The 14,077-nt window shown below is 55.4% G+C and overlaps 1 protein-coding gene across 1 annotated transcript; it reads left to right on the top strand.

Moving 5' to 3' along the window:
* Positions 1-6,860: 6,860 nt before the first annotated feature.
* On the top strand, positions 6,861-13,942 carry CUNH1orf174 (chromosome unknown C1orf174 homolog). The gene is made up of 4 exons (XM_008707790.2): positions 6,861-6,988; positions 11,489-11,599; positions 12,468-12,953; positions 13,338-13,942. The coding sequence occupies exons 1-4, from the start codon at positions 6,974-6,976 to the stop codon at positions 13,449-13,451; spliced, it is 726 nt and encodes a 241-aa protein (XP_008706012.1). The 5' UTR covers positions 6,861-6,973; the 3' UTR covers positions 13,452-13,942.
* The last annotated feature ends 135 nt before the right edge of the window (positions 13,943-14,077 follow it).

The following is a 14,077-nucleotide window of genomic DNA, read 5'->3' as shown; positions in this document are numbered from 1 at the left end:
GTCCCTAACGCGTCACTGATGCCTAGCCAAATGAGCCAAAAGGGCAATGGGACACGGAAGCACTTGTGAGTGGGCGGCAGGAGTAAGCCCGCTGTGAGCGCCTCTCACACATCTCGGCTCCGCAGCCCAACCCTCGCTTGGCGGTTAATAGGATCATAAGCTGATTTCCATCACCACCACCCCGCTTGCTCCAGGGCAAGGGAGCTCTCAAAACAGGGCTTTTCATCTTTGTGTTTTTCTTCCTGCCTGCCCAAAGGTTCTCATAAAATGGCATTTTCTTCATCTAGCTGGAAATTTAGCCTTTTCCAGGCTCTGCCAAGCCCAGGTTTTTTATTCAAAGGACATTGTAACTGCGGTGCCCCCCCACCCCCCCCACACACACACCATGGGCAGCAAGCCGCTGGGAAGCTTCCAGGCCAAGGGGATGTCGGGGTTCGTGGTCTGAACACTCGGTGCTGATGGCAGCTCCTTTGTACCCCAATGGGAGTGTTTTCTGTGCTTCTCTGTTATCAGGACTGTCCTGGTCTCGACGCTTCTCTGCTCACTTTCTGAGTGTTTCTGTCTGTGGAAGTCGGCAAGCCCCTCCCTCCTGAGCGGGAACCACACCTCCCCGAGGCCAGGGTCCCAGCGCCGTGGTGTGGCCTGCCATGTTTCTCGCGGTCTGGAGGCCCCACAACCAGCTCCATAAATGTTTGGTGAACGAAATGAAGGTACAAGGGTAGCAGTCACGACGTGCTAAGGAGGAGTCAGGAGACAGTTCCTGGCTGATTCCGGCTGCTTTTCACTGGTCCAACGTTGGTAGAACATGGAGGCATCATTAGAATTTTCTTTCGTGCACGTTGACATCTGACTGCGTCCCAGAATGACCTGGGAGTTGCTCTCAATACAAACAGAAGCGCTGTTAGATTTTTAGGACACACACCTAATTGCAGAAAAGACAGAAGGCAAGAACTGAAAGCCAAGTGGACGGAATCAAATCAGCGTCAAGAAATCCTGAGGAAGGACCCCTCGGGTGGTGCGTCCAGGTGACCACAGCTGTGAGCGTGGAGGGCACCGGTTCCCTGTCTCCCAGGAGCCAGAGGAGACTCTGGCCCTGGATAATGACCTTCCGTCGACCATCAACTACCGAAGCATGAACATGTGTCATCCCCCATGCTTGCACACGCTTCCCAGCAGTTGTTCTCCAACATTTCAACTCCACAAACTGTCCGATTAGCCTGCAAAGTGAGCTACAGAAGTCCCATCTGCGTTTAGCCATGGGGGGAGCTTTGTGAAGGGGCAGCACCAGGCTTCCCCCCCACCGCCCCACCCCTGCACAGGGGCATGCACACGTACCCCTCCGCGTCCTCCTCCGGCTCGGTGTGCACACAACGTTCTGCACACTGCCTCCTCCAAAAAGCTCTTCTTGCCCAAACTGACTACGGTGACCACTTCCTGCTCAACGCTTGGCGGCCCTCTGGCACACCGTGGCACTTCCTGGCGGCCGCAGCAGGAGCTCTGCGTGCCTCTCAGGTGCCCGCTGAGGCTCCGAGCCTGCACAGAAGCCTTACACGCAGTGGGGCCCCGGCGAATCTGTGTGGTATTAGCCCATGTGAGCAGTCGACATCTTTTCAACAGCAGACAGCTGTCCGACCAGGGGGCTGTGCTTGTCCAGACACCTACGATGGCAAACCAGGCTGCGAGCTTCACCGGTCTTTTACTTTTTTAACCAATGCTTAAACGTATCACATCCCTTTTATAAGTAGACCTGTTTTTCAGAGGAGTTTAGGTTCACAGCAAAACTGAGAAGATACTGAGATTTCTCCTATTTCCCCCCTCCACTATCACTCAGCCTCCCCCACTATCAACACCCCTCCAGACTGGGACATATGTTATCATCGACGAACATATGTTGACACGTCATCATCCCCCAGAATCCACAGTTTACACAGGGGTTCATTCCTGGTGTTGTATATTCTACGGGTCCAGAAGAAAATAGAAATTCCTCACCCGGAGTTGCTTCACTGTCCACAGTCCCGTGTCCTCAGCTCATGAGCCCGCCCCACCTGCCCCTGGCCACACCGACCTGGGTGCCCTGTCTAGTTTTGCCTTTTCCAGACGTCACATAGTTGGAATCATACAGAATGCCTGTTTTTCTGATTGGCTTCTTCCTCTTAGCGTGATGCATTTGAGGCTCCTCCGTGGCTTTCCACGGCGTGATAGCTCATTTCTTTTTAGAGCCGAATAATATTCCATTGTCTGGATGGACCATTTTCTTTATCCACTTGCCTTTTCAAAAGATCTTCTTGGTTGCTTCCAAGTTTCACCAATTACAAATAAGGCTGCTAGCAACATACTTGTGCAGGCTTTTGTGTGGACATAAAGTTCACCTCCTTTGGGTGGATACCAAGGAGCATGACTGCTGGATCACATGGTAAGAAGGTGTTTAGCTCTGTAAGAAATGCCAGCCTCTCTCCCAAAGTGGCCAGGCCATGCTGCACCCCACCGGCGATGAGAGAGGTCCTGCTGCTCCATATTCTTCCGTGAGCTGGTTTGCTTGTGGTTTTCCCTCACTTAAAAAAAAAAAAAAAAAAAAAAACTATTATATCTGTCTTTTAAACATAAAGGGTCAGCATGTGCAAGACAATCCCTCATCATACAGGCCACCACCTGCTGGCAGAAAGGAGACCTGCTCTGGCCAGGATGACCCCGGTTAACGAATCCACTGACTTAATCAATTAAAAATTCTCTTCAACTTTCTCGTCAGCCCTGCAGTGTTTGTGCAAGGCAAACACTGAGCTGTGGACAGAGTGGTGTTTGGGGGGTGAGCTTGTGTTATGGGCGAGAATACAAAGTTTCCTCCCAATCTTCAATCCGCAACTCCCTTATATGCATTCTTACCACCATCCGTCCCTTCCGCAAATATTTGCTGAGCACCTAGCAGCATGTGCCTGCCTCGGAGCCAGGCTCTGGGGCCGTGGTTGTGAGCAAAACACAGGCCTCGCCTTCTGGGAGCTTGCAATCCTGGTGGGGGTCTGACCACAAACAAGGACCACACCAACCTCACACGCCTGCCATCGAGAGGAGGAGAGGATGGCCGTGGAGGGCGGGGGCACAGCTAGTCTGGAAGAGGGAAATGAAGTCCATGTCAGGAGCGAGAGAATCCAAGAACATCTCCTCCACCAGCTCGGGGCTTCCCGCCTCACCAGGAGGGGCGGCCTTGGCCCAGGTGTGGGCTCCTGCCTGCTCCCTCCTGCTGGGCCCCTGACATGGCTTCTCCCCTGTGGCTCTCCTCACTGCTGCGGATTTACAAGTCCTTGTGTGATTATTCCACCAGCACCCATCCCCCTGCCCCCTCCCCCCACTCCCTCACTCCCACCACCCCCCAGCTGGACTAAAAGAATGACAAAGGCAGGCCGGGTGACTCCTTCGAGGGCACCACTGCCACTGCTGTAACGCTAGGCCGAGCTCGGTCCCAGGCACACAACAGGAGCTCAGCACACACACTGAATGAGTGAGCAAGCGGAGCGAGCGAGCGAGCGAGCCATGCTCCAGGAGAGAAAAGAGGCAAGCTGCCCCTCGTCCTGAAGGAAAAGCAGAATGCTAAATAAGGTATAATGAGGAGACTCAGCTTGTGGGTGGCCGGGAGACTGCTGGTAATGCCCCCTCCCCCCCCAAGGACATGCAATTTAAGCTGATTTGAGGTTCAAAGTGGGGATTAGCCAGGAAGGATAGGTGGGGGGCTGGGGAGAGCAGGTTTTCCAAGCAGAAGGCACAGCACGGGGCCAGGTGGGGAAGGGGATTTGCTGCACTCTGAGAGCTAGGAGGGGAGCGGTGCGAGCAGCAGAGAGTGAGGGGAGAGGGCAGCAGGGTGAGATGAGCCTGGAGGAAGGGCAGTGGTGGGCACCTTGCCTCCAACACATTCATTCAACAAACATTCCCTGAGCACCTGCTATGTGCTGGCCTTAGAGGTCATACTACTCCGGTTCTTGATCCTAGAAGAGGGGAAGCAGGCCCCCGCCCACCCCACCCCCCAAGAGCTTCAGCAGGGGTCAGGCCACCACTGGTAAGTGACCACTCTGCTGCTGGAGAAGCGGGACCAGCTGTGCAGTCTAGAATTAGCAGGAACGGTCACTGATTGGAAGTGGGCAGTGAGGGAGGGTAGCTGACGGGGTGGCCCTGGGTGTCAGGCCTGAGCAGCTGGGGGGCTGGAGATACCGTTCACACAAACAGGGGGGTCAGGGGGACGGGGCAGCTTTGTGAACAGAGTTGAAGCCCTGCTCTTGGGAGGTTGCACTCCAGAGGCACCCAGGGCTCGGGCCTCACGGAGTCAGGCGTGCCCAAGCAGGGGTTCTGACATCCACTGACACCATGAGCAACTGGAGAGCCAAAAACTGGCTGGTGGCAATCGACTCCCAGTTTATGAGAAGTGGAGTTCTGAAGGACTCCAGAATAAAACCACTGAACCTAGCTTATTAGGAAACCAATCTCAGCGAAAGTGGGACAGGTTAGGTGTTTAACACGGTTTGGCCTTGGGTTTCCCTCCAACAGCTGGCGGTGATTATATTAGTTTCCTTTTCAAATGGATTTTCCTGCCAGTCCACATTTGTCTTCTCCCTTCCACATAGACCGTGGGAAATAACGCAGTGGGGAAGCACAACCCTGGGAAGGAAGAAGGATTCGGCAAGCAGCCAGGTAGATGAGTGGCTGTGAGTGTGCATGAGCCTGTGAGCGTGTGTGTGCATGTGAGTGCGTGTGTGCCTGTGAGCGTGTGTGAGCCTGTGAGCGTGTGTGTGCATGTGTGAGCATATATGAGCACGCATGAGCTGTGTGTGCATGTGAGTGTGCATGAGCCTGTGAGCGTGTGTGTGCCTGTGAGCGTGTGTGAGCCTGTGAGCGTGTGTGTGCATGTGAGTGTGTGTATGTGAGCGTGTGTGTGCATGTGTGAGCATATATGAGCACGCATGAGCATGTGTGTGCATGTGAGTGTGCATGAGCCTGTGAGCGTGTGTGTGCCTGGGAGCGGGAGTGTGCATGTGAGTGTGTGTATGTGAGCGTGTGTGTGCATGTGTGAGCATATATGAGCACGCATGAGCATGTGTGTGCATGTGAGTGTGCATGAGCCTGTGAGCGTGTGTGTGCCTGTGAGCGTGTGTGTGCATGTGAGCGTGTGTGTGCATGTGAGTGTGTGCATGTGAGTGTGTGCATGTATGAGCATGTGAGCGTGTATGTGCATGTGAGCATGTGTGTACATATATGAGCATGTGTGAGCATGTGTGAGAGCATGTGAGCATGTGTGTGCATGTGAGCATGTGTGTGCATGTATGAGCATGTGAGCCTGTGTGCATGTGTGAGCACATGTGAGCATTGTGTGTGCACATGTGTGAGCGTGTGTGTGAGCATGTGAGCGTGTGTGCGTGTGTGAGCGTGTGTGTACACGTGTGTGAGCGTGTGTGAGCGTGTGTGTGCTTGTGTGTGAGCGCATGTGAGCATGTGTGAGTTTGTGTGCATGTGAGCGTGTGTGACCGCGTGTGAGCGTGTGCGCATGTGTGAGCGGGCTTCACTCGCTGTCAGCAGCAGCCCCCGCGTGCGGTCCGACTGAAGGGGCCCCACCTGGTCTGCAAGGCACGGAAGAGCTGGCTGGACCCTGAAGGACCCTCACTTTTTATGCACCAGACAGCGGCAGCAAGTGTATTTCCAGGCTTTGAGGGAGTCGTTCCACAGCAGCAGAGAACATTAACGCTCCTGGAGGAGAATACGAATCACCCTCTGCTGAGGAACGACACACAGAGGGACCCTCAAGCGGTACATGAGGCCCAAGCACAACACAGGTCACTTTTCAACCTTCACAGTTTAACTGGAGCATCTAATGCGTCTGACAAAACTGCCTGATTTAAATGTTCTCACCTGCAAAAACATAATAAACACCACTCTCATCGACTTGCCACACTCCTGTGGTTGCCGCTGCAACGGTGCGGGCCACCTGGAAGCCAGTTCCAGAGGGGCACCAGCCAGGCGAGCGGACAGCGCTGGGTGTCCCTCAGCCCTCGGACGGGGGGGGGGGGGGGGGGGGGCTGATGGCCACCGCGTCCTCTTCCAAAGCACATGTCCTAGACCGCGGAGCTGGGGGCCTGGGTGTTTAAAGGCAAGACTGGATTTCATCTTTTTTTAAAACTCTCAAAATTGGTCATGGCTTCAATGCAGGGTTCCTGAGCTGCCAAGAGCCAGGACACTGGAGAGGGGAGGGGGCCGCGCCGCCGGCCGTCACCCTGAGGCCGGGGCTGCGGAGGAGCGGTGCTGGAAGGGCTGAACCCCGGGGAGGAAGGGCCGTCCGAGGGCCGTCCGCGCTGCAAGAGGGACTAGCTGCGGTCCCCCTCCACCGCGGGACAAGCTCGGGCGCGGTAGCCAGGGTCCCTGCCGCCAGCTTCGGGGCAAAACCACGCGGGGACTCGCCGGCCCACCTCCGGGGGAAGGGGCTTCACCAGCCCCCAGGCCAGGAGCATTACAGCACAGTCGCGACGCTCACACACCAGGGACCAGAGACTAGAAACAGACGTCCCCTTTGAGCCTGGAAGAGACCGCCCTCTGGTGAACAACCACTTCCCGCCTTTCCCCCAGACACGTGGCCGGCGCTTCAGGGAGATGCCCCTAACAAACATGGCCTCCGCCCCTCTTTAAATGCTGTGGCCGCGGAAGCAGCCGGGCAAGGGCCCCTCACAAACATGGCCGTCGCCCCTCCTAAACGTGGCCCTCATGGCAGCCGCCAGAAAAGCGCCCCTCACAAACATGGCCGCCGCCATGCCCACTGCTACATCGCCGACTTTGTTGGGTCACATGCCTGGGGACGCCGGGCTGTGATTGGCCAACCTTCTGGTGGCGTCAGACGCCGGGGCGCGGGCCGAGGTCCGCGGGGTTGCAGCTCCTTGGAGAAGCGTTAGACCGGGACGCGGGGATTTGGGGCGGTGCTGGGGGCGGCAGCGCGCCGCTCACACTCATGAGGAGCCGGAAGGTGAGGGGCCGAGGCCGGGTGCGCCGAGGCTGCGCCGAAGAGGCTGGGGCTTCGGCCACCCTTTGTCTGGGGAGCAGAGGAGTGGCCGCAATTCGACCAGGGCCGAGGGGCGGCCTCTGGTCGTCACCCCCTAGGCCACCCCTGGGTAAGGGGGCTCCCAGACTAGGGCCCCGGGGTTAGGGGGTTTCCAGAGCACGCCACCGGGGAGCCGGGGTATCCTGGGTCACGCCCCCCGGTTAGGGAGCGCCCAGACCATACCACGGGGTGGGGCGGGGGGAGAGCATCTTGGGTCACGCCCCACCCCACCCCCAGAGTAAAGGGCTCCCAGATTACTGCCCTGGATAGGGGGGCTCCCAGAGCATGCCACCGGGGGAGCCGCGGTATCCTGGGTCACGCCCCCCGGGTAGAGGGCTGCCAGACCACATCCCAGGAAAGGGCGTCTCCTTCTCCAGAACTAGTTTGGACCCTGGGAACTGCGGCCCCCACCGAAGCCCTGGGTTCTTCAGCGTATGACCAGCTTGGCCGCAGTCGCCTCAAGTGCGAAGGGGGTTGGGAGGGGACTGACCCGGGCGCCGGTTCCTGCACTGGGTACCTGGCGACGGGCTGGGGCCCACAGTTGGGTCTGCGGGTGGGGGTGGGGGTGTTCTACCGGCCTGACATCTCTGTCTTTCATGGAATTGTTTGGCCCGTTCACGTTTAAAGGTACTGATAGGGTTGGATGCACAGACGCCGTTTTACTCTCGTTTTCTGTAAACATGTCTGTTTTCTTCTGCTCCTTGTTTAAATGGATTAAAATGAGTATTTTCTAATGCAGCATTTTAATTATTCACTGTTGGTGAACATCTTCGCAGCAGTTGCTCTGGGTTCTGGTGTGTGCCTTGTAACATAGTGGAGTCAGCTGCAGAGGGGCAGCTGCTTCGTCCCAGGGAGAGGCAAAAATGTTCCTGTATCCCTTTACCCGCCGTCTCAGGATGTTGTTAGACCTATTGCGTCTCTTCCTGTTGGAAGCCGGCAGCCCCTGCTTTCATTCTGTCTCCATCTGTGCGCGTTTTCTCAGCCCGGGACAGCCTTGCTACCACCCATCCTTTGTGCCGTTGCTGCCAAACGAACCACGTGCCTCTGTGTCTACAGCTGCTTTGTGAATCAGTAAGAAAAGGGGTGCATGGGCATGTAAACGGGGTTCTGTACGATAGAGCTACTTTCCTGGTGCTCCTCCTGTGAACTTTAGTTCCCGTCGGGGATCCTGGAACTTCCTTTACTGGTCCTCGGAAGGCCAGTCTGCCCGCAGCAAACTCGGACCTCTCTTTCCCTGGGACTGTCTGCCTTGCTGTCCTTTTTGAAGGATTGCTTTCTTAGATAGACGATTCTTGGCTGGCAGGTTTTTTTCTTTGAGAACGTTGCGTATGTTTGACTATATCCATTGTTTCTGCTAAGTTAGCGGTTTATTTATCGGGCTCCCTTGTCAGCGAAGAGTCATTTTCTGGGGCTGTTTTCAAGATTTCTTTTGTTTGGCTTTCCGTGTTTAAACCGTGCGGTGTCTGCGTATGGAGCTTGTTGCATTTCTCCTATTGGGAGTTAAGTTCTTGGAAATTCCTGTGTGTTGGTGGTTGTTTTGCAATAAATTTGGGAAGTTTCAGCCATTATTTCTCTGAATATGTTTTCTGCTCCTTTCCTTCTTTCGTGGTACTCCCATTACACGTATGTTGGTGCACTTAAGTGCATCCAGTGTTTTCACAAAGACTTCCTTTTGCTTCATTCTTTTCTCTGTGTTCAGTTCTTTAGTTGTGGTTTTTTTTAGTTCTTGAACATGTTCGTAATGGCCACTTTTAAGGCTTTTGCTGATAAATTCACCCCTGGTCGCTCTCACAGGCACTTCTCTTGGCTGGCTTTTACTCCACTGTAGGGGTCTGCTTTCCTGTTTCCTTGCACGCTCCATAATTATTTGTTGAAACTGGACATTTCAGATGATGTAGCAGTTCTGGGTTCCTGTCTCCCACCCCCACCCCATGGCATATTGTTGTTAGTAGGCTTTTTATTTGTTTAGTGGCTGGGCAGATGTTTCTATTGGACTTGATTTCCCACCTCTCATCTGTCCACCAGGGCAGCACTGGACAAGCCCACATTCACCCTGGGTTGGCGCTCTTCCTCTCTCCCTGACCACACCTGGCTGTTAAACTCCCATTAAATGCCATTTGATTGCTCAGTTGATTCCAGCAGTAGCCTGGGGCAGAAACTGCTCTGCAAACTAATCCAGTCTCTGGGTGGCTTTGAAGGCTGAGGCCTAGTTTCTGGAGTCATGTTCGATACTTGTTCTGACCCCAGGAGGGCTCCTCCAGCTGAGTCATTCCCTGCTTCTCACCTGCAGACTATCTGGCCGAAAGCCTGTCTTCATTCTCTGCCTTTTTCCACCTCCTCTTCTGTTCCTGAGAGCCCGCTTAGGCACGACCTTCTCCACATTCCTACGAATGAAGTCAGTTCCTTAGGGATCAAGAGCTCTCTGTTCTAATGTCTGCCTCTCCCTCAGGCGAAGTCTCAGAGTCCGAGCTCTGTCCTGGGACAGTGACAGGACAGGCTTCACTGCAGGACACCTCTGTCATACCGAGAGTGCTCTCAGAGGGGCGGGGTGGTGCCAGCACCTGAGATGCCCTCGGCGTGCTTCTCCTGGCCTGGACCCACCTCCACAAGCAGAGGCCAGGGTGACGGGGCCCCAGTCTTCTTAGTGCTCTGTTGGGGTAGAGCCTCCGTCCCACAGCTGGGGTCTGGGCAGAAGAAGCCCCCTCCTCTCAACCACACACATACACACACACACTCCCGGACTCAGGCTCAGAACAGGAAGGATGAGGAGAGAATGAGAAAGGCTGACATGCTGCTCCGGGTGGGAGAGAACCCCTCTGTGTGGGAGCGGGAGGGTGCCCTGTAGTCTCAACGGTGGCGGTCTAGAGTTCACATACCGCTGAGTTTTGTAGGTGGTTTTGAGTGAGTGTTTCTTCATTTGTTCTTTGCCCATAGGACCATTTCCAAAATCACCTGCTATGTCAGTGCTCAGTGATACTCGGTGATAGTAGCAGCTGTCCTCAGGGCCAGTCGTCCATCCATCCATCCGCTCCCTGCCCCCCCCCAGCACAGTCACATGAGAAAGTGTTGGGAGGAGGACTTAACAGAGAAGAGGAGACAGTCGGTGGCCTGGGACAAACGTGGCCATTCCCTCCTGGGGGGAGAGGGCTTCAGGAGGTGTGCTGGTATAGGGCAGGGGGGAAGGGCATTCTGGAACCTCTGCAGGCTCCGCTCCCTGCGTGTGGCTGTGACCCCGCCACTGCCAGGCTCAGCCAGCCCTACTCTTGACACGATGTGGGCCTAGACCCAGTGCACCCACCCAGCAGGCCCTTTACCTGGTCCAGAGCTCCTTGTCCCCACTGTGCTCGCAGCTGGGAGGGTACCCTGTCCTTCCACAGGCCACTGCCTTTCCTTTTCCTTGCATTTTGAATGCTCTCTGGGAACGCTCCCGCTATCTCACAGCCTGGGTGAGCCGCCACCTCCCAGGGCTTCTGGAAGCCTCTAGGGCTGCAGGCGGGGATGGGTGGGACACCACTGTAGAGATTTCTAAGCCAGCCCGTCTCCTCTTTGACCGGTTTCCTCTTGGTGAGCATGCTGCTCTTTACCCGGCCCTGGGGCCCCCAGTTTTGGGGCCTGCTGTGACGAGAGCCCTCAGGCTCCCACCTGCATGCCCACCCATCCTCACTCACTATTCTGTGTGACTCACTTCCATTGTCAGGTTTCAAGCTGAGCTTTAAATGATATCATTTTCTAAGTGCATTTGGTATCCATTCCAGAACAGAAAAAGGAATCAGTGGAAAAGCTGGTGAAATTCAAATCAAGTCTGTAGTTTAGCGAGCGGGGAGGGCTGCCGGCAACGCAGGCTTCGTTTTGCCAGATAAACCAGGGGTTATAAGGTTTCACTGTTTAAGCTAATTCCTTCCTTGTCATTAGAAGACTGCCTCGCATTAGGAGTAAAATGGACACAGACCGTTGATAAGATTAGCTAGAAGTTAACGGCTTTAAACCCATAGAATCGGGACTGTTTCCTCCTATAACTTGAGGGAGGGTGGAGTGTGGGGGTGGCTTTCATTTTTCATGTCACCTTTTATCAGGAACTTGAACACCAGGTGGAATTTGGAGAACCTGAGAAAGGGGATGTGCTGCTTCTGAACACATTTGAAGTTGACTTAGTATCTCCTAACTCCCAAACGGAGGTTCCTAAAAATGTGTAAAGGAGACAAACTGCCCCAGGCTTCCAGGACTGTAGGAAAGAGTAGATCTGCATCTTAAACCCAAAACAGTTTTGTTTGAATTTGCACAAGGCCACTGGAGTTTTTCTAGAAGGATGATGAGGGTGGGGGTGGGAGGGAGGCTCCAGCGCTTTCTGCAGGTAGGACATCCGCGTGTCCGTGCTCACGTCTCGTCTCCCAAGAGCACTTTCTGACGCTCCGGGACCTGCTGTAGCTCACAGGTGCAGTGCGGTCTTCAGCGCGCCTCCGAGCCCGCCGCTGCTCAGCCAGGTTGGCCTCTGCCCGGGAAGCCGGCACCGCCACGTCTGCCAGGACAGGATGTCAGGTGAGCCTTTTGACCACAGAGACGCCAGCACTTGACCGGGGTGTCCCTTTCTGTACAAAACGTTGGCCCTGAGATGTATCAAGAAAGAGTGCGCTGCTTACACCCCAGACAGAAGACAGCAGTGCTGTGATCGCTTTCAGGGAAAGCTGTGCTCTCAGGTCCGGGTCTGTGCTTTGGGGTGCTCGCCCCTCCGTGGGCGTGTGTGTCTCGCGCTCGGTCTCCACACGCACCTTTCCAGTCACTCTTGGAATTCGACCTTCTGCATGACGTTGGCTGGCGCAGGCCACGCCCCTTCACCCCTCAAGTCTCGGAGAGAAAGGTGTGCTTATGCCCGCCGTACGGGTGCCTAGCAGCCCTAGTGCCCCGAGTCCTGGAAGGCTGACCTCCCGTGCGGCACGCTCACAGGTGTGGTTGGGACATGGTCTGCCACCAGCAGCTAACACAGTTTCACTTCCGTGCGCTGCTCTGGAAACCGTGAAGTCCCTTTGACAAAGACTTGCTGAGCGCCTGCTCCGCGCCAGCACGCAGACCCTGCCTTCACGCAGCTTACGTTCTCGCAGAGACGCAAGGGGACTGGTGGTTGGTTGTGTTACCGTCTGTCCTGCCTGCTTCCGAAGTTCCCTCAGGATCGACAGCGCCCTTGGGGAAACTGGCGGGGGGTAGGAGCGCCGGGGGTTGTGTGTCTGCGTTCGTCCCCAACCGCAGGTTTAAATTCTGTCCCTTTGGAGGCACTGACCTAACCCTATCGTAGAAGTCGTGGAAGGTGTGAGAAGGAATACTAACCTCTGGGACTGAAACGTTCTTAATTTGCTCTCTGCCTCGTAATCCTAGATGTGTCCCGTTTCCCCTTACATTTTTCTCTTGACAGACCTCGTCACACAAAGCCGCCGACAGGCGAACTTCCAAGAAGTTCAAGTATGACAAAGGTCATCTCCTGAAATCAGAATTACAGAAACTTGTCCCTAAGAGCAATAGTGTTGCATTGCCCAAAATACCACCCGAGAGCCCTTGTGCCAGTGAGACTCGGGGGTTTGCTGAAGACCACGTGCTGCCTCCAGGAAAAGGAGCTGGTGCTCTGGCCCAGCCGGAGGCCGCGGGGCGCCCCCTCGGGCCCTGCACCGCTGTGGGCGCCGCCAGCCCAGCAGGGACCGAAGACGGCCCACGCCTGCCCGCACCCGGGGCTCTCACAGGAGAGGAGCCTCCCAGCAGCCGCACGGCGCGGGGCAGCTCAGCGCTGCCAGCGGAGCAGGTCCACAGGCCCCCGCTGCAGACGGATGACAGCGTCTTTCTGGACGAGGACAGCAACCAGCCGATGCCGGTGGGCCGGTTCTTCGGAAACGTGGAGCTCATGCAGGTAAGACTGGCGCCTCCTGCCCCCACGGGCGCCCCCACGCGGGCTGCACGCTCGGTCAGCACTCCCCCCTCCCGGCGTGCGTGTGGCGCTGCCTCGGGACAGACTCCAGTCCCCGCGAGGAGCAGACAGACCAGCTCCCTGGGAGCAGCCCCACTCTGAGCAGAGGATCCCTGCCAGAGTGCCAGCTACTGCCGGGAGGCCTCTCCTTCCTTGCTCGGCCCTCGGGGTGTGGGCTGCTGTGTGACTGGGCCTCCCCGCACGGTTGTGGGTGGGAAGCAGCACCCCACGCTTGCGGGGCATCGGTCGTGGGGAGCGAGCCCTCACCTGGAGTGCTGGCCGGAGCGGTGGGCTGCTGGTGGCTGAAGTGTGTTTCCTTCCTCCAAGGACCTTCCACCGGCGTCTTCGTCTTGTCCTTCAATGAGCAGACGAGAATTCAGGAAAATGCATTTCCGAGCCAAAGAGGACGATGATGATGATGACGACGGTGCAGAAATGTAGAGAATAAAGTACATGGTGATTTCCTTGCATATTTAATAACAGTTAATAGTTTGACAGTTTAGCAAGTGATGAAATTTATATCAAGTTTATCTCCCAAGAAAATGTATTCTTAACCAGACGTTGAAGCCGACGCACAGAAGTCCTCGTGCAGAACACCAAGTACCTGGAGCGTTGACACTCGTGACCCAGAACCATCTCGGAGGCAACCCAGCCGCTGCTCCCACGCACGTGCATTTTCTTGTGTCTGTGTGTACGTGATGGCAGCTCGGGGTTCACTGGGGAGACCTTTCTGAAGAAAACTCCTCACTTAAGCTCTTTAGTTTTGATAATACACAAGTTTATTTTCCATTATCAAAATTTGATCATACTTGTGATTGAGTCAATGCCAGTTCTTAAAGAACTCTCCTTTATTTCTGTATATGAAGCTAATGTTTACCTTGGAAATTTTGCAAAATACATATGAGAAAGAAATAAAATATATTTTGAAAATATTTTTAAGAAATCTTTACGTTCCTACAACACTATTCCTTTCTAAAATGTTTGAGAGCCAAGTGGAGAAAACGAATCCTTTCCTCTCTTCCGCGTGTAAGGCTGGGTCAGCCTGGTTCACGGGGGGGGGGGGGGGG

This window comes from Ursus maritimus, unplaced genomic scaffold (assembly GCF_017311325.1).
Source record: "Ursus maritimus isolate PB19 unplaced genomic scaffold, ASM1731132v1 scaffold_32, whole genome shotgun sequence".
In the NCBI taxonomy this organism is placed as follows: domain Eukaryota; kingdom Metazoa; phylum Chordata; class Mammalia; order Carnivora; family Ursidae; genus Ursus; species Ursus maritimus.
This window is presented reverse-complemented; position numbering and strand designations above follow the sequence as displayed.

Bases quoted from the DNA above. Each gene is read 5' to 3' on its own strand.
- CUNH1orf174 (XM_008707790.2), top strand. The intron at 11,600-12,467 runs GTGAGCCTTTTG...TTCTCTTGACAG, and splicing joins CTGCCAGGACAGGATGTCAG to ACCTCGTCACACAAAGCCGC. The intron at 12,954-13,337 runs GTAAGACTGGCG...CCTTCCTCCAAG, and splicing joins GAAACGTGGAGCTCATGCAG to GACCTTCCACCGGCGTCTTC.